At 42.9% G+C, this 20,581-nt stretch overlaps 1 protein-coding gene across 5 annotated transcripts in view; it reads right to left on the bottom strand.

The window, feature by feature from the left end:
* USP2 (ubiquitin specific peptidase 2) overlaps window positions 1-20,581 on the bottom strand; it is a 280,374-nt gene that overhangs the window by 32,694 nt on the left and 227,099 nt on the right. For all 5 annotated transcript variants that reach the window (XM_086956774.1, XM_086956771.1, XM_086956772.1 and 2 more), the window contains 6 exons: window positions 18,516-18,639; window positions 17,179-17,290; window positions 16,082-16,192; window positions 6,411-6,475; window positions 1,242-1,345; window positions 1,079-1,159 (listed from right to left, as the gene is read on the bottom strand). In XM_086956774.1, coding sequence (XP_086812900.1) covers window positions 1,079-1,159; window positions 1,242-1,345; window positions 6,411-6,475; window positions 16,082-16,192; window positions 17,179-17,290; window positions 18,516-18,639 — 597 coding nt within the window. The remainder of the gene's footprint in view (window positions 1-1,078; window positions 1,160-1,241; window positions 1,346-6,410; window positions 6,476-16,081; window positions 16,193-17,178; window positions 17,291-18,515; window positions 18,640-20,581) is intronic.

Genomic DNA, 20,581 nt, shown 5'->3' on the forward strand with positions numbered 1-20,581 from the left:
TCACACTTGTGTCAAGGGACTAGCAACCCCAACATGCTGCTGAGCAGCTGTAACCTGTAGGCATACAGGCAGTCCTAGTACCTTGACACAAGTGGGACTCTAGGATGGCACCAGGCACCAAATACCTATGATGTCAGAATAAACAAAAATCTGGGTATGATCCAGAGATGGATTACAATCGTAGATAAGCGCTATAAGCCTCTTACACGCACATAGAATGTATGTGTAGTTCTTTTTACGCAGGGATACAAGGCTAGCCATGAAGAAGGCCCCAGATCAGTTTGGACTCCTTACGAGGGCCGAAACATGTTGGCATGCTATTAATCAAGATTCATTGAGAAATAAATCTCAACTACAACCTTGTTCCAGGTATATTTTTAACCATACCCAATGCAGCCTACTAATAAAGAAATTCTCTCAGGATATACTGCGAGGCATTTCTAAAGCTCACCACTCACCATTCTCTTCTAGATCCCTGCACTATCTAGTTTTCATCTAAGAACTCTCAAAAATGTCTTCTGGTTGAGCCTGCCCTGGTGGTACTACCCTGGTGTGGATAGGCGCAGATGATGAAGCATGTCACGATAAGTGAGTGAGGCGTCTACTCCATTATCTTTGGCTACCCCGGGAAGATAATAGAGGTTTGGCCTGTTTGAGACCCTGGATCCCCGCCTTCACAGTCCAGTTGACTCATAGTAAAACACATTCCAGTACCTGTTTATGCCCGAATATTAATTGAACATAAAATGCAACGGAATATAAAAAAAATTGGGGTGTTTGGTTTTGTATTGTAGGATTTGGGTTTCCCAACATCCTGCAGTTTCCTTGAGCATCAATTTACTGCTTTGCCTCACTTCCCAGTTCTTGAGGGTGGTGCGTAGTGCAGGAAAGTGGGCAATTTGTTACTCCGGAATAGGAAGAAAAATGATGGGATGTGGCCTTATCCATACTTTAAAGGACCCCCTGTATTGATTTCTAGGTGCTAGCCCTTCCCCAGGACATTGTTACAGATCCTCTACTAAGACACAAAAGAGAAAGGTGACAGTCTGGTGAATGGACTGTCTCCTGTGAGACCTACTGGCTTCTCATCTCCATCCAGGACATCTTCCTTGGTAAATAGCTGCATGCAGTCCATCAGGGACACTTCATGATAACCCTTCTGCAAGGATAAAATAATAAATGTCAGGTGGGGTTCAGGTTTTGACAACTCAAGAAACTGCCCAAATAGCAACCAAACCTACCTTAGAAATGGGAAGAGAGAGGTCCCAGAAGGGATCAAAGACTGTGGAACAGTATCCACACTCAGTGCAGGTGAGTGAACTCTTCAGCTGGCCCACAAAAAGATCTGTGAGAGGCAATACATGAGGTATGAGTGAACACACTGTGCTCCGCCTTTCCATGGACACTAAAATATGCCTGGACACTGGTGTAACAACAATCACATGTATGATGCACATTCCTCTCTTTCAACCTGTGTATTAAAATCTCTTTTCCAAACAGACTGAACAAATATTGCTACATAAATACATTGATGATTTGCATGTTTTTTGATGGATTTCATTGGACATATTATTGACTTACTTCCAGCCCAAACAGGAAGTTTACACATTGTTTTACTTGAATCTAGGTATGCTATCAAGTCTTTTATGTTATGTCTATGCTTATGACTATCTTTCGAAATAAACCTTTTTTTGTCGTGAGTGGGTTAAAGAATCCCACATTAATCAGTTGATTTGTCTCCAATCTACTTCTTCATACCTTCCCATGTGGTAATAAGGTACTTTCAGGCTTATAGGTACACCTTGAGTGTTTTGGAACTACGTGGATATATCTGTTTGTGTTTGTAATTGACATTATCAAAGACACCTACAATCAAACCTGCGGCAGGCATATTGGGGCTTTTCCAGAATTAGGCCCATAACTAAATTTTACACCCTCAAGGAACACATATCCAAAAATCAAATAAGGGCTGGTACCAGCTCCAGTAGCAGCTGCTTCCAATACAAAGTGGTGAGCAGAGCGGGGGGAGGGGTAAATAATAATTAAAAAAATTATTAACCTGCCGCTACCACTGCCGGTCGCCTCAGTGTTTCTCTGCTCCAGGAAATACACAGGCCAGTACAGGCTCCCAGACTCCCCACCCAGTCCAGATGCTGCTCTCCTGTAGTTACCCAGAATGACAGCAGTTCCAGGATTGGTCTGAGCAGTCTGTTTAGGTGCTCACAAAGGGACTGAGAGCCTGTGCCTACTCTCCAACCGGCTGTGCATCACAGATGGGCTGGAGAAATATAAGTGCGCATGTTGGTTTGGCCATCCTAAGACAGCCAGCCAAACAGACATGCACACTTAAGTGTGCACCACCACTCCACCTCTCGGTCCTTGCCGCTGTCACTCGAGGATTGCCTGGCCCCGCCCAAGACTTGAATCGGCTCACCTAAACTAAAATAAAATAATAACAACATTTTTTATTATCATTTTATTTTTCCTCTGCTGGCGCAGTGGGACGACACGTCTCCACCATTACGGAGGAGCTGCTGCTGCCCAGCTCTATCTTCTAAATAAAGTGAAACCATTTGCCATACTTGATGGCCTACCAGATTCCACACTGGCACCTCTTAAGCACATGTTGCAGCACAGTTCATCCAAGGCTTGATAAAACATGATCCCATCACACTCCTCCTAATGGAACTCCATTGACTCTCCTTACTGGCCAACACCATCTTCAAAACCAGCACCATCATTTGCAAAGCTGTCACAGCTGGTATCCTCCACTTATCTAGCAGACTAGTTCACCATCTCTGGGGATTCTCTGCACACTTGCAGCCAGGATATCTTCAAACTGCAGACTGAAAACAGCAACAAAGAAAAAACAAGGCAGCAGGCCTTGTCATCTATGCACTCTGTGTGGCAAACTGCCCCTTTTTGACATGGTCACCCCTACTTTTTGCCTGGTATTTGATGCAATTTTGACTGGAAGCGCATGGGTTTCTGCTGACCAGGTCCCCAGTGCCAGATCTCTTTTTCAAAACTGTAAAATTGTTCCCTCAAATGGCAAGAACGTTGGCACCCCTGTAATAAGTCCATAGCAGATAGTAACCCAGGGACCTAAGGCATAAGTACCAAAGAGGGTCCCAAAGGGTGCAGCATGTATTGTGCAACCCTAAGGGAGCCCTCACCAAACGCATACAGACTGCCACTGTAGTCTGCATGTCTTGGTGCAGACAAAAGTGAAGACACCACATTGCACATAGCCCTGTGTGCCATGCCTGCAGACACTGCATGCAGTATAGGTAAGTCACCCTACAGCAGGCCTGACAGCCCTAAGGCAGGGTACACTATATACATGTGTGGACATATCTACATGAACAGATATGCCCCTGTGCTGGCCAGTTCAATTGCTGCCAGTATAAGTGATCGGGAAGCCATTTTAAAGTACATGTGCTGGACACTGGTGAGAATGAGTTCCCCAGCTATATGATGGGTTAACTGAAACCCAAGATATCAAAACTCTCGTAATAATAAACCCTCACTTATTCCAGTGATGGATTTATTTATTTTAATACATGCATCCAGAGGACATCTTTGAGGTGCACCCTGAAAACCAACCAACTACTTGTGTACCGACTGACTAGTCTTAGCCAGCCTGCCACCACAGATGAGTTGCTGCCCCCTAGGATTGAAGGTCTTTGCTCTCAGGAAGTCAGGAACAAAGCCTGCTCTGGCAGAGGGTGCTTACACCCCCTTCCACAGGATGACCTGCAAATGACCTGCAAATTAGTTTTTCAAGGCAAGAAGCTTAAAAGAGCCCACCCCTCTGGTACGCAAATCTGGCTTCCCTCACAGGAGAGGATACCGATCCACTAAATCCAGGGTCCATTTTGCGCCTGGACAAGTGGGAAAATAGGTAGGCAGAGAGGCGTGTACCTTCAGGTTAGTTTCACCCCTAAGGTGGGCTACCTTAAATCAAGACGAAAATCAGAAGTCTACCATCTTCCTGTTGGCAAACTTAGGAACTCTGGCACAGGATTATGTCCACTTCCCACAACAAGTGGTCATATAGGGGGGGTAGTGACCAGAGGGATAAGTAGCTCATTGGCTATTACTCTTCACTCCCCTAACGTCCCTAAATCTAGTATTAAGGGGAGCCCCTGGCACCAGGTAATAAGATCCTTACAATCAAAAAGAAGTAGGACCGAAGAGCCATGAAAAGCAAGAACTGTAGAAGAAGCAACTGACTTGGAGCCAACCTTGCTGGCCTGTTCGCTGTTACGGCCAATTGTGCCAAAGTCTACTCACCCTGAAAGCTGCTGTGCCTCCGAAAGCCTGGGAGGACTGCCAACACTTCTGCCAAGACTCTGGAGCTCCCATGGAGCAGCAGAGCTGTTGCCCGGTACCTTTCAGGTACCAAAGAAAAGAGATGTGAGGGCCCCAGACTGTGTAAACCTGACACCGCCTAGCACCACTGCACGGGTCACTCCAAGCCCGAGTTGATGTGGGCCATTGGTGCCAGCATGGTTTCGAGGCCTCTAAAGAAGAAGCTCACCTTGGGTTTGCCAGGAGGGGACCCATCAGCGCCGTCTGCAGGCTCTGTGTGCAGCCCCCCATGACCGCGAGTGACTTGGCTGTGAAAAACCTGACGCCTCAAGACACCTCTGTACCCGTTGACCCTAACCCAAGTGGAAGTGGACCGAAGGAGTCACCACATCCCTGGGCATCGTGAGGCCTGATCCTCCTTGTTGGGTCAAGTTTACACCTGCAGCCTCTATTCGACAGGACCGATACCCATTGACTAACATTAAGCACCCAGCGCTGTATTGCACCACTGCACCCAGCTGCACTAGTGCTGCTGGAGGTTATCTGCTTGTGCTACCTTGGACCTTGACCTGGTCTCACATTAAGTCATGAGGATTGGTCCCATAAGTCACTGTGAAGTAACTGTATGCAGTATCTGTTTTTCCTCCATAACAAAACATAGCCACCTCTGAAAATTGCACTGTCGACTTTTGAAAACTAAAAATATTTCTGTCTTGAAACATACTTACCTGATCGTATTGATTCTGGTCCCGAAATATACATAAAGATGCATGTTTATATAATTGGTGTACATCTGCTTATTGAGTTGTGCGTATCATTCCTTGACTGTGTGTGTATTTGCAAATGTCTAACACTCCTCTCTGATAAGCCTATGACTGCTTGAGCCCACTACTCCCTAAAAGAGCACCTTGGGATTGCTAGAGCAAGCTTCTGTACATTCATAAGGGAATACCTGGACTCTTTGCACAGAATACCTTTTTTTGGTATACTATATAAAGAGCAAGCTTACTAAACCCAGGACCTGGAACAGCATCTCTGTATCCATCAGGACTGCCCTAACACTACTCCCATTTAGGAAAGAGTTGAGGACACACCTCTTTAAAGAACACTACACCACAATGCATTAACCGTCCGCAAAACAGATACTTTTCCTACCACTCATTGACATTATGCCTCTATGTCCTTGGTCCAGTATTCCGCTGCCTTTTGGATTGATTTGCGCTATAGAGGTATCACATTCATACATGATGAGGAGACTTACATCAAATAATAACCAGACAATCTACAAGCTAATGTTCACTTCACACAAAAGTGGATTTTGCTGTGGAGTATATGGCTTGCATCTGCAAAGCACATCCTTAGGAACACAACAAAACCTCTTTGAGGAACATCTTGAAATTCATTGCGTTCATGAAAATTAAACTACAAGCAAAAATCAACTTTACCTTGAATGGGGAGCTCCTTCATCACCCCTCCTATTAAACTTAACTCGTTGAGTGTTCGGATGTCCCCATCTGCCTCTAGACACTAATCTGTGCCTGTCTAACTGTGTAACAAAGTGCTGGAAGTGAGTGCTCTGAGGGCCCCTTGTGTGGGCTTGAATAAGGCAGATTATATAAATGAATAATATTGTACCTACTAAGAAAATCACTCAATGCCACAGCAGACTTAATGAAAGATCTACTGCCTGAACCGTTAGGGCAATCACATGGAGGGTGAATGACGCACATTTTCTGTAGGCATTGTTGTCTAGATAATGGTTTGGACATTTAAGCTGTGTTTGTTTTGTGCTTAAGGCTATGAAAGGTTTTTGATGGTTCATATATTGGTATTTTAAAGAGGTCACAAGCAAAATGTGGACTGAAAAACTGAACTGCTAAGCATTATTATAAGGTGAACAGTCCCCAAATTTAAACCAATCCATTCTGAACTTTTTGAACATATCAACTAACAGCAGCTGTGGCTAGGCAGAGGCTGCTTTTGATTCTCCTGGGCTATCAAATGAGGCTACTTTTTATAGAAGCCACACTACAGCTCAGTTTGCCCAGTTTCCTCCATGGGAAAGGCATCCCTTAATCTGCTCAGCATACACATACCTACAATTTTGCTGTCTTCCCGTTGTAGATACCGTTTCCACATCTCCTTTCCCTTCTCCCCATCCCTGCAATGACAAAGATATCAAACATATTACAAAGGGGATAGTTCTCAGCTGGACCAGTAAGCTGGACATGTCAAAAAAGGAAATGCTATGCTTACGTACCAGTAATAGCATTAGTCCTTCTCTCGCCGTGATGAATCATAAAGTGAGGCCCCTGTGCCTCCAATAACAGTTATTCCCAACATATCAGATCTCCTCCCCCCCTATCTGTATCTCCTGTTCCACACAGTTGGACTGACCGAAAGGGCGGGAGAAGGGCCTGATTTCTCACGATGAGAGAACTCAGTGTAATGTTATAATGTAAAATCAGCATTACCCCTTCGTCCCTCATGTAGTCAAGAATCACACAGTGAGATGTACCCAAGCCAATAACAACTGCGCAGAATATGCAAACACAAGTTTAATCCATAGGCAAAAAAACTGTTTACAACGGAGAAGCCAGAGCTATGGAACCCAACAGAACCTCCGGACCGTGGACAACCTACTAAGGTGAAAAGGTAGAAGGAACCACCAAAGTGGCTGCCGGTTAGATGACCTGTAATAAAGCACCCTGGATTTCCGCAAGGGAGGCAGACATGCCCCTAGTAGATCTCTAGAGGAGACGACAGACCAAACTGCTTATGCGATAGAAGAATCACAGATCTGATCCCTCTGTTCAAGGTCTGAGTTGAAAGGTTTACTCTTCCATGTGGAGCCACAATTCACCTATAAAGACATAGGAGACCCAAAACTCCACCTTGTCCAGGTAGATCAAAACTGCCCTCCGCACATCAAGCAAATGAAGTGCACCTCCTCAGGAGACTGAGTATCTGGAAAGAACACCGGAAGGATCATTTCCTACTAAAGATGAAACAGAATTCATTTTGGGCACAAATGCCGGGCCAGTCCTAAGAACAATCCTGTCCTCAAGAGCTAGCAATACCAACTGCAAATCCCAAGGACACACCACCTGCGGGATGTTGCGTACATTTGAAAAACCCTTAAAAAGATCATAGAGACTAGACACTGATAATCCACCAGACCACCCAAAGGGAACTGGAAAGCCTTAACAGCTGCCCATCGAACCTTAAGAGTGGCAGGACTAAGACCCAACAGGAAACCATCCTGGAAAAACTTCAGCCCCTGAGGAAAAGAAACAGAAAGTAAAACCAAACTCTTCCAATCACACCAAGCATGAAACGTCTTCCCATGCCGTGCATAAGAAGACCTGATAGACAAACTCCTTAAAGCTTGCACAGAAGAAGAAACAAGCCAAAAGATTCTGCAACAGCCTCAAAGCAATCAGCTTGAGTTTCGCCAACGACTGCACCTGGAGAGACTGAAACCTCAGGGAGACGGAACCAATTAGAGCCGCCATTCCAGAATCCCCTTCATCTCCATCAGTAGAGGAAACCAGATAGAGTGGGGGCATGCCAGAGTCACCAGGACAACCTGGGCCCCTTCCCTCCAAACTCGAATCATAAACTTCTGGATCAAAGGAAACAGAGGGAAAGCAAACAGGCCCCATAGCCAAGGAAACGACAGGACATCCATCCCCCCAGGCCGGCTCCTCCCATCCTCTGGGAAAAAACAGGATATAAGGGCATTGCATGGGCTCACAAACCGATCCTCTTAGGGGCTGGGGGGGACCTTGCAACCGACAAAGCATGGCAAACAACTGGGGAGAAAGATAGAAGTCCTGAGAGGATGGAATCTCCCTGTACAGGTGATCGGTCAAACAATTCAAAACTCCATGAATAAAGATGGCCTCAGTGAGAGAACCCACATTTGAGCCCACAGGAACATTTGATCTGCAATTGCAGACAAAGACAGAGCTTTCGCCCCCCGTTGATTGACACAGGACTTGACAGTGTTGTTGGCCATCTGAATGATGTCTTTGTCCTTCAACCGAGGGAAAAAGTGAAAGAGGGCCAGACAAATTGCCTCGAGTTGGTAGATCGAGGACTCTGGCAGACATTCCACAGGCCCTTGACCTGGAGAGCCCCCAACCACTTTCGTTGGAATCCGAATTGATGATCCATGGTCTGGAGAGAGAAAGGAGATCCCCTTTAGGATGTTGGATGGAATCAAGCCATCTGGGTGGGTCGGGCAAGAAAAAGGGAAAAAAATTTTTTATTGCAAGAATAAGAAATGTATTAAAAGTTGTAACAAGGTTAATGAAGTCGTTTTGTGGAAGAGATTGAGAAACAACAATATAAGATATGTCTTCTCTTAAATGTTTCGTTTGGAACGTTGCCGGTCTCAACCACAAAGGCAAAAGGAAACTAGTACAAGAAGAAATTAATATGTACAAACCACATATGGTATTTATTTCGGAGACCCATATTAGATATCAAGATCACAAACTTTTATCACAAATGGGCTACGACCTTGTTGTTTGCTCTACTTTAGGGGCATCAGTTCGAGGAGTTGCTATTTTAAAACAGAAATGGCTAAGAATAAATGTTATCAAGACTGCTGCCGATGTCAATGGCAGATGGGCAATTGTATAATTGCAATTTAATCAAAAGCGATATGTATTTTGCATAGTCTACGGGCCAAATCTAGATATACCGAAATTATATGAACAATTTACCATTGAATTACTGGATTGGGACGGTGAGCTATTGATAATGGGGGATTTTAATTGTGTCATGAATTATGCTATAGACTCCACAAGCAAAGGAACTAGAAATAGGATGGGTAAAGTGAGATCGGCTATTTTAGAACTAGCCAGGATACACAATCTAAAAGATGCCTGGCGTACCAAACATCCTACTATACCCGGCTTCACATATTACTCCTCTCCACATCAAACTCTCTCTAGAATCGATATGATCTGGGCAACAGAATGTATTTTAGAAAACTATGAGATAGAAATTTGCCCTAAAATCACTTCAGACCATAACCCGATATTATTTGAATTCAAAAATGTAGACACTCAACCTATAGCCCGACAGTTTACATTCCCCAGATATTTACTAACTGACCATCAATACATTTCCGGTATTAAAAAACACATTCTAGAATATATATCATTCAATATTAATTAAACTGCTATCAGATATGTATGGGATGCATGTAAAAGCAACATCAGAGGTTACACTCAGCAATATATCTTCAAGGACAATGCTGAAAAACTAAGGTTAGAAAGAATTACTATATCAAATATTTCTCTAGCCGATCAACAACTCTCAGACGCTATAATAGAGGGCAAAACCAACATCAAGGAGCTAAGTTTAGGACTTATCTCACTAAGGGCATCACTCAAGAGAACTCTCAGGGAAAAATTCAGCTCTAAAATACACAAATATAAACTCGCACAATATGAAGGTGGAGACAGAATTGGGAAAATTCTGGCGTATAAGGTAGCCGATAAAAAGGCTAAAACTACTATTAAAACTATTAAAGGACTCGACTCTAAAATGTATAGAAAATCAGAACAGATTCTGGAACAATTTGCCAAATATTACTGCCACCTTTATACTCCAGAAAAAACACCTACTCCAGAAGCAATTAAATCATACTTAGAGAAATACGCACCTGAAAGATTGGACACAGAAATAACAAGATCACTTAGTACTGTAATTTCTATTGAAGAACTTGGTAAAGCTGTAAAGGCGCTCCCCCCAGGCAAGGCTGCAGGAGAAGACTGTTTACCTGTGGAGATCTATAAGATCTGTGAACAGGAACTCCTCCCCCTACTTAAACAAGTGATAGACTCTGTGGGAGAAACTGGAGTTGCCCCTACTTCATGGCGTACAGCTAAAATTGTATTCTTTCTAAAAAAGAATAAACCGCCGGAAGAACAGGGTTCATACAGGCCTATTTCATTAATCAATACTGACGCTAAAATATTTGCTAAAGTACTTGCTAACCGCTTAGCGCCTATAATGCCGGCTCTAGTTAATTGTCAACAACACGGTTTTGTGGTGGGCAGAGATACCACTACCCACGTCAATACTGCAATAACAGCTTTGGATGTTGCGGCGACTACTCTCACCCCACTCGGAATGGTCATGTTAGATGCAGAGAAGGCATTTGATCGAGTGGGGTGGGAGTATCTCTGGGCAACACTAACGGTTTATGGTATACAGGGGCAATATCTGGGATGGATCCAATCTCTGTATGAGACGCCTACAGCAATAGTTAGTTATTCAGGGAACAACTCTGATAACTTCTTAATAAAAAGAGGCACTAGACAGGGGTGTCCTCTTTCACCCCTATTATTCGCTATAGCTCTAGAGCCATTCCTCAACGCACTAACTGCTCAGGAACATATAACTCCAATAGAACACGAAGACATGTGCTTAAAAATTACAGCTTTTGCTGACGACATCGCTGTATATACTACAGACTTGGTGCGGGCCATACCTAAAATCATCCAGGAAGCTAGAGAATTTGGCGACATATCGGGATATAGACTCAACGTCAACAAAACACAAGTGATAGCTAATTATCAACCTACACATCCGATAACAGGGCTTTGTCACAATGCTACTTATTTAGGAGTCAAACTTACTGCAAATATCGAGAAAATCGTTCCGTTAAATTATGACCCCTTACTCAAAGATATCGACTCCATGCTTAAAAAATGGAATAAAATACCACTTAGCCTGATCGGACGTATTAATATAATAAAGATGAAGATAGTTCCGAAAATACTATATTTATTCAGATCTATCCCGCTGCAACTCAATAAATCATACATTAAGAAAATAGAAAGTATTTGCAGTAGATACATTTGGGGATATAAAAAAGCCCGTCGGTCAATGACGGTATTGAAATTACCTGTTGAAAAAGGGGGACTAAACTTCCCTGATTTAAAAATTTACTTTTTTGCCACTTTTATACAACGCATACGTAGTCTTCTGGCTAGTGATGTCCCCACATTTTATCACCAATTTATGTTAGGATCACAAAGCAATAAGTTTCTATTTAGGGTACACGATCCAAATTACTATAAGAGAGTCAAATTCAAGACCGCGAGAGCCATTAAAAGAATCTGGGACCAAATTATGGACACTGAAAAATTTCCTTTTTTAATGCTGAACTTCCAATATGGGGGAACCCAGGGCTGCCAACTATCTTCGCAGGTGGTGCTTGCACTTTATGGATAGACCAGAACATTAACAAGCTAGGGGATCTTTATGGCCCAGATGGCCTTCTAAGCTTTAATGCTCTAAAAAAACTATATAACATCAATGAGACAACATATTTTAAATATATTCAGATACAAGATTTTTTAATTAATAACAAGAAAATCGAGAATGTTGAACACTCAGATATCTTACAATTTATCTATTCTAATCAGACTAAAGCTATTATTAGCAAGAGCTATATTATTCTTAATAAAGGCCAAGTCGGAGACTGCGAGAAAATGGCAGATAAATGGACTACTAGGCTAGGAATCAACATCTACCCTAGCCAGATTGTGAGCTCACTAAAACAAATAAACCGTGTTGTCCAGTCATCAAATCTGAGGCTACAATATTATAGGACAGTTACCCAAATATATTACACGCCTCAAAGAATCTCCAGCTGGACACCAGGCAATATCTCCACTGAACGCACCCAATGCCCAAAATGCAATCTAGAAGCAGCTGGCATAGAGCATATGCTCTATGAGTGCCCTAAACTTACAGCTTTCTGGTTGGGAATAATGGACGTTCTCAACAGGAAGCACATAACTATGCCTGTACTCTCTGCTCATTTGGTTTTGCTGGATATACAAGACACGAATAGTAATTATAAAGATCTGTTAACAATCGTTTTTGCATGTGCCAGACTGGTCATCGCGCGTACATGGATCTCGAAAGAACCACCTAGTGTCAATGAATGGTGGTACCTTATCCACGAAATACATACTATGGAACTCTCTTTGGCTAAATTAAGAGGCCCTAAAGCGCTAAAAGGAAGGGAGAAAATATGGGGCACATTCACTAGCTAAATATATTGTGAGACCGACATGTCACATCCTTTTGACACGACTTTATCGTAAAGCTGCCTTGTCAACATCCGTGTCTTTCTTTTCTTTTCTTTTCTTTATTTTTTTTCTTCCTTTTGTTCTCTTTCCAATGACAATAACATTTATTGAGAATTATGTACATGTATACGATCAAGATGATTTTATTACTGCATTTATGTTCTTTCATGCAATAAATAAAAAATTTATTAAAATGGGAAAAAAAAGGATGTTGGATGGAACCAGCCACAAGCCCTGTTCCCTCTGGATATCCTCTGTCACTGAAATAAGGCATAAAAACCCTGCATATTGGGAACCCACTGCCTCAGAATAAACATCATGAGAACACTGAGATGCCGCCGAGCTTAGGGCATCAAGAAAACTGTGACTGTCAGATCTCCCTGCACTCTCAACCCAGAGTGACACCATCTGAACAGGCGCTGACAACAGTTCCTGCAGATGTGGCTGAATCCTACTCCTTAATACACTCTTTTTTGTTTATTGATGAATCCTTAACACCCTTGAGTCCAGCTATGTCACAATGGTCAGATTTGTCTAGAACCGGGTCCCAATGAAACTGCGATCATGAGTCGGAGACAGCTGCAACTTCTTTGCATTCACTAAGAACCCATGAGATGACAGAAGAGCTAACATCGTCTCCACATGTAAACAAGTCAGGGGAAGAGATGCCCCCTTGAACAAACAGTTGTCTAGATAAGGGAAGGTGGAAAACCCCTGCAGATGAAGAACAGCCATCAGGGGAGGCAACACCTTGGTAAATACTTGTGAAGTAAGCTTTAATCCAAATGCATGAACCCGGAATTGGAAATGAGCTGACCCCACAGCGAACCTTAGAATCCTTTGATGACCCTGGTGAACCCTGAAGATCCACTGTCACCATGAAGTCCCAAGGAGACGCCGGAGGAATGAGCTGCTGTAAGGATGGCATCTTGAATAGTATGGACTCCACCCATCTGTTGAAGTGTTTTGGATCCAAACCCCACCTGCATGGCTTCCGCCACAGACTCAAAATCCTTCACCAAGGGCTGAGCAGCCAAGGCCCCATACAATGCCCCTCTGAGAACCATATTAGAGGTAGTGAAAGACTCCTTAAGTCCACCATCCACCTTCCGAGTCACATGATCTGAGGGTAAACAGATTTTTCAATAAAGCAGGGAATGTGGCTATGTTCAGACTCTTTCTAAGATCTGAAAATCATCTCCTTAATCTAGGAGTGCAAAGCCAAAACCACAGGTTTAGTGAATTGTGTAAAAAGATCCTCTGCAGCCTCCTCCACCGGAGGCGGCGCCATGCCCAGATTGTCTCTGGTATGCACCAAAATATCCACCAGTCCCTCTCCGGATATGAACTTTTCACCAGTTACCCAGGGGCAGGTGCTCTATTTGAGCGGAGGAGAGTTGCCCCACAAGCCCCAGAGCTTGAAAAAAGGGCAATCAAGTTTATTTATTATGGGTTTTTTTTTAGCAACCCATCCTGAACCAAATATCAGGATGGGGTGGGGCCAGCACTGCCGAGTGGCAGCAGCAGGGAGCTGTGAACTTTAAAATGTGCATGTCCCTTTGACCGGCTGTCTAGGGACGGCCAGCCAGACATGAGCATTTTAAAGTTCTTTAACCTAGGTTAGAGAAAGTGCAGGCCTCCAGTGCTCTTAGGAGTGATGAAAGAGCCTGCTCTTTCCAATCAATCCTGGCGCTGCTTTCATGCTGTCAAAGCAGAGCCAGTATTGGGTAGTGAAATTTCCGGCATAGGGAGCTTTCTGGAGACACCAGAGGGAGGAGAATGTCGCGCTGCGAAGAAAGGAGGGTACGTTTATTTATTTTGTATTTTTTGTACCCCACCCACCCATTGTACATGACATCAGGTAACTCGGAATCCTGATCCTCACCCAGCAGGGCTGAAACACGCTTAGCCTTACGTTTGTAAATCAAGGCTTTAGCGACTGTGGCATCAATCATGCCTGTACTTCCAAGGCTGTCAGGGACACTAAATGGCCAGCCAAAGCACCACCAGAATTCTTTGCTGGCACATCCTGGTGATATTCACTCCCCTCCTCTGAATCAAGGGTCTGTGACCTTCTCCTCTTGCAGTACATTTCCCATGGACATCTCGCCACCTCTAACTGCAGCACTGTTTAGGTGTTGCAGTGCAGGTGGTGAAAACATATTATTAATGTCCTTCATGCTCAGGGAGAAAACACCCAGCTCATAAAGAACATTGATTTTATGTTGGGCCATCTCAAATTGGTTGTTTTCGCTGGAATTGCCCTCTTTGTGTTCTCTGGCGATATTTCGGTGCAAAATCCCTGCTGTAGCTACAAGGAGAACAAGCAAAAGGAACAAATGGATGGATTTAGGCCTAGATCTCTGTACTAGAGTGAATGTTTGACATTGTTCAACATTCTGTCCATCAATTGTTCTTTTTGCATTTGTACCTACAAGGAATCCTCAACGGGATATGTCAGCTCTGGCTAGTACCTCCGTTGATTGGCCTTCTAGTGACAAGCCCATGGGGACCTTCAAGAGGAAACAGCATCATCGGGATGCTCGGCCACCAGAAAACTGTGGTTGCAGTGAAGGGCCTATGAGGAGTTCCACACCTGTTCTTGGTAGTTTGCACTTAAGGTGCAGATTTGGCATCTACTAATTTTTGGCATCTTTACCGTCCATCACTAAATGGGACCTTAAAGCTCAGTCAGACACCACCAAGAAACATGCATTTTTTTGTTTGGGTACATCGCTTGATCAACACTAAACGGGAGGGTACATCGCTGGATCGACACTAAACGGGATTACCTCAGGACCATTTCAACTGTACAGATGGGATATGGATTTAAATACCTGTTGATGTTGATATTAGTCCTCTAAAACAAATATGAATGCATATATGAATCCTCTGACCGCATGACTGCTGAATACAATAATTAGCCTTGAGAAAGCCCTGGCTAAAAATCGCCACGAAGGGCGACACACGCGTCGGCTGTTCCATTTCTCCCAAGAAGTGAATTTGTCTGCACAAATGAAATGACAAAGTGCCTGATGCCAATAAAAAACTTTTTTCCACTCAAAATCGTTGATGATCATTGTTTTGTGTCTCAAAATTGGAATTATCCTTTTCATTGAACCGGACTAAGAGGGAAAGAGAAACATATGCTCATAACATTACCTTCACTTAATAATTTGAGGCTGGAAAGGTCCAGAACCTTGAGCACAGTTTCTCTATTACAATAGGAATTAATATCCAGATCCAGGACCTCTAGACCTTCCTTCTTTGCTTTGAACCATGCATTTTCTGTTTCTTAACTAAGTCTATCTAGAAAACCACCTAAAGTTCAACAGTTTCAGACTTTATTCCTACCCGTGGTCCAAAATCCAAGTGCAAAAAAACACAAGATGCAAGGAACCTGACAGTAAACAGCAAAGCAACCGATAAAAACATATATGTAAGGGAGTCTAAGACCACTGACAAGGTTTTTCTCTTGCTTTAACACAGTTTAGGAGACCCGCATTTTTTTGTTTTATATTGTGGCTAGGTCCTTTATTTCCCCTCCCCACAACAGGACGTGTACAAAGAGACCAACTGTCCTCTTTAGGTTGAATGACGCTATGCTCAATCCAGAGGTAGTTGAATATATAAGAAAGTCTTACGGAAGATGGTCCAGGTCATCAGGCTGGGTTCTGGGGCGTGATGTCACTCTGTTCAATTCATTGTGGAGTCCATCAAGGAGGAAGCGCAAGAATTCCTGAGCATCCTGCTGGCTATACCGGCAAAGTAGGCAGAGAAACAAGGAGGAAAGGAAAATGGAAGGGTGAGAGAAAGAGGTAGAAGTTAGAGGGGGAAGCAAGAGAGAGACAGAGAGAAAGAGAAGATAAAGGATGAAGGATTGATGACGGGCAGAAGGAGAGAAAGATTGAGAGGGAGATGAAGACAGGCAAAAAGATAGATGGAAGAAAAAGCAAGATAGAACGGTTGAGGAGAGCAAAAATGAGACAGAAAGGTAAAAACGAGAGAAAAGAAGAAAAAGAGAAAGGCAGAGAAAGAGGAAGCGAGAGAGAGAGGAATGTGACAAAATGCGAGAGAGATAGCATTAAAAGTGAGAAGGATAGAAAGTGAGAGACATGGAGAGCGAGAGAGACACACAGAGAAAGTGAAAGAGAGGGAGCAAGATGGGGCAGAGAGGAGAGAGATTGAACGGGAGACGAAGAATGGAAAGAGTGAAAGCAACAAATAAAGTAAGAGAGACAACCAAAGAAAGTGAAGGGGGAGAAAACGAGAGAAGAGAGAAAACGAAAGAGAAAAGAGAGTGACATAAGATAAGTGAGAGAGATGGGATGAAAGTCAGAGGGTGAGAGAGAGATGTAGAGGAAGTGATAGAGTGGGGGCATGCCACAGAGAAAGAGCGAGGAGAGGAGAGGGTGAATTAGAGAGGAGGGAAATAAAAAGGGAGAGCAATGAAAGAGAATCAAAGGGAAGGAGAGAAATGGGGAGAAGGATAGAGGAATAGAGTGTGAAAGGTAGAGAGAGCAATAGACAGTGAGGAATAGAGTGAGGAAAGGGGATAGAGAGAGGAGAGAAAGAAAGGGGGAGAAATAGCAACAGGAGAGAGAAGCGGGGCAAGAAAGAAAGAAAAAATAGGGGAGAGGTCATTAGAAACGAGAGTGCATGACAATTACAAATCCATCTCTTGCCTTTGTTATTTTTCTTTTTTTTTTAACACACTTGCGGGGGCGTTATCTTTACTTACTTATAACCCACGAAACGGGGGGCATATCTCTGGATCTGGGTCTTGAATTCAGAGGGGCTCACTACGTCATTCGTGGGCGCTGTCCACATCGTCTTTATCAGCTTCGCAAACTCTAAGATAAAATAAAATAATGCAATAAAGTGTTGCGAGTCAAGGACTGGACAGAGGTATGTAACAGAGAAAGAAGCAGGAGGGTTTAGAGAGATGAATAGAGAAAAAAAGATGTTGGGCCCTTCAAATAACCGCTGATGCACGTGCATATTTCATCGCGGTTGCAGCTGCTGCAGATTTATTTATAACCTGTAGGGCTTTTGACAGTAACTGATTCCAGTTTTAGAAGTGGAAGGGGTAGGACCAGTGTACTGGGTCATCCTAGCAGTCAAGCAGCATTACCTGCTACCCTGTACATTGACTGCATCCTTAGATTACCGGGTAGGGAATTACCTCTGCATTCCTATTGCCCATCTACATAGGATGTGACATCCCTGGATTTCTCACCATACATTTGCACAGGAAGTGATATCACTGGGTTTCTCAACATCCATTTACACAGCAGGTGGCATCACTGGATTTCCCATCATCCATCTGTGCAGGAAGTGATATCAATGGTTAACTGCCAAAACCATCTTCAGAGTTTGCAATGTAGTCCCAGTCCACACCACAAAGCACTAACACAAAACACCCTGATGAGGGAAGATAAGGACCTGTATTATAGGGGTTGGGTGGATTTTACCTGGAGATGACTGACAAACTCATCTGCTGTGGGTACAGTGAAAGGGTCTGTGCATCTTACTTTAATCAAACATGCCACAAAATATAAGTTTCTTCACTGCCTGATGGGAGGGGGGGGGTCTACTCCTGAAGGGGTCGTTAAATCGGAAGAGGGAGGGAGAAGCAGAGATTAATTCGGCTTTCATTAGGTACAATCAAAATCAGAGGAGAGTGAATCACATGCCCTGTTTTTGCCAGTCCAGAAGAGTCTGGTGCACCACTGAAGAAGCAATATAAAAACACACGGGGCACCTCAGGGATGTAGAGTTGGTAGAGGGGAAACAGGGTGAGTCACTAAGTCAAACTGAGAGGACTGTCGAAAATTCCACAGTGTGATGACTTAGTGCATAAAGTCCTCTATCCTGTATAAAGACTACATCCTCTTGGACCTCTCGCATAGACCAATCCTGATGAAAATGGCTGAAGACTTCATGGTGGGTTTGCCACCAAAAGTTCAGTTAGAGGGTGAATCTGGGACAAATGGAGGGTAGATTGATAGTAGATTTTGGGAGGGACAGACCTGGTTGATCTTGCCACAGGCATGGAACTAATTCTGAGATGCTCACCTTCCATGAGGTTTGTAGAGCTGCGGCTGGAGTGGTTCAGGTCCCGGCGGTACACGTTCTGGAGGCAGTAATCCCGAAGTTCCTTTGAGTTACTTAAACACTGCAGAATTGAGTTCATAAAACACTGCAAAATAAGGGCAAAGACGTCACTGATTATAAAAGGGGGAAAGAGAAAGCACTAACACAGAACGCTGAAGAGACACAACGTAAAAGGCTAATATGCTTACTTTAGCTCTTGCAGTTCATTTTAGTTTGCCCCTGTGGTCCACACTGGACACCACCATGAGGCCGATTCTCCTCCTAGGCCTCAGACCCAGCCCTCCCAAGTTTCCCATGTCTATGTGTTATGAGCTGCTCCCGTCCATGTTTTTTCGTTGAAATCTTCTACTCTTGTTTATGCCTTAAAAAAAAAAGACTACAGGTCCCAGATCTATAAAAAAAAACGTGTTTGTAGCAGATCATCATGCATGGACCATGAACCTGGGAAACTTGGCAGCTATGCATCCTTGCCCTGCCTGCAGCATCAAAGCTGAAATTCACCTAAAGAAAAGACCAGATCAATGTGCCGCCCCGCCCGACGCCTTCAGACTGCCACTGGAAGGTAAGAGACTATTGCTAAAATGTATCCATGTACAAACAGTCCCATTTTAAACATCAGTTTTTTTCAGTGCATAAAAAGCATGGGAACCGTGATCCTGACTAAAATGGATGTGGTGGTAGAGATGTGGCTAAAAATAACATATTATTTTATCAATATACCTGCCTTTGACTTACAGAAAACTCATGAATACAGTTTAAGTTATATATCCAGCAGACATTTTGCCCCATTGTCAAAGTTCTACCTTTTTCTGTTGTATGAAATGTTAAATAAATATATTCTGATTTCTTTGTGTGTATTGCCAGTGTTTACAGGAACTGTTTCTGCTCATAAGAGACGCCACACATATGTTTTAAAGTTGCTAGGGGTTGAAAAATAACACCTCAAGTGCCTAGAGGGGCGGTGAGGGGATTCTTTCGTTGTGGGTTTTTTCTATGTATTGCTTTTTGTGAGGTAACAAAAAAAATTTGCTTCCATCATTATACGCTATAATGGTATTGACTGTCCCAGGTTCTGGGGCTATGTGTATTATTATTGCAAGCTACCCAATAAATACATTTAAAATAAATATATATATAATTGTCATGTGATCAAGGCCTCGTCAGGCTGAAACGCGTAATGGCAGTATGGTGTAGAGCACAATAAATCTTTATGCACCATTTTTATATATATATCTATATATCTATCTATATCTATCTATATATATATATATATATATATATATATATATATATATATATATATATATATATATATATATATATATATATATATTACAAAACCTTGAAAATTCACTGAAAAAACCATAGGTTATAGACCATATATAGTTAGGAATTCGCATTTACAAAACCTTATTTTACTCACACAAAACCATTGAAATTCCATATATAGTTAGTTGCACTAACTATATATCGCGCACCCGCAATCCACTGCTGATGATGTCACATATTACATCATTCATGACATGGTCAGTGACATCACTGATGACATCACTGATGACATCTCAAATGACATCACTGATGACATCTCAAATGACATCACTGATGACATCACTGATGACATCTCATTTGACATTACTGATCACATCACTGATGATATCATTCATGTGATAATACGATGAACCTCTTCAGACTCTAATATAACCTTAGATACAATCAGTGTAAACAGACACTCACAGACTGTCACTCATCCATGGAGTTACTCACACACCTAGTCAGTCAATCAAAGAATCAATCACACCTCCATTTCCTCAACTATACAGTTATACAAACTTTACTTATTCAAACATATACTAACACATATTAACTCTCTTATACAATCCCTGATACAAGTTCACAATGATCCATACAGCCACTCACACATTCACTGGCTCTTATGCACAGTTATTTATATATGTCAACTCTCACATGTACTGTGTTTTACATATGTACTTACTTTGACATGTAGCACTGAGATATCCATTCACTCA

The sequence above is a fragment of the Lissotriton vulgaris genome, chromosome 2_1 (assembly GCF_964263255.1).
Source record: "Lissotriton vulgaris chromosome 2_1, aLisVul1.2, whole genome shotgun sequence".
Classification (NCBI taxonomy): domain Eukaryota; kingdom Metazoa; phylum Chordata; class Amphibia; order Caudata; family Salamandridae; genus Lissotriton; species Lissotriton vulgaris.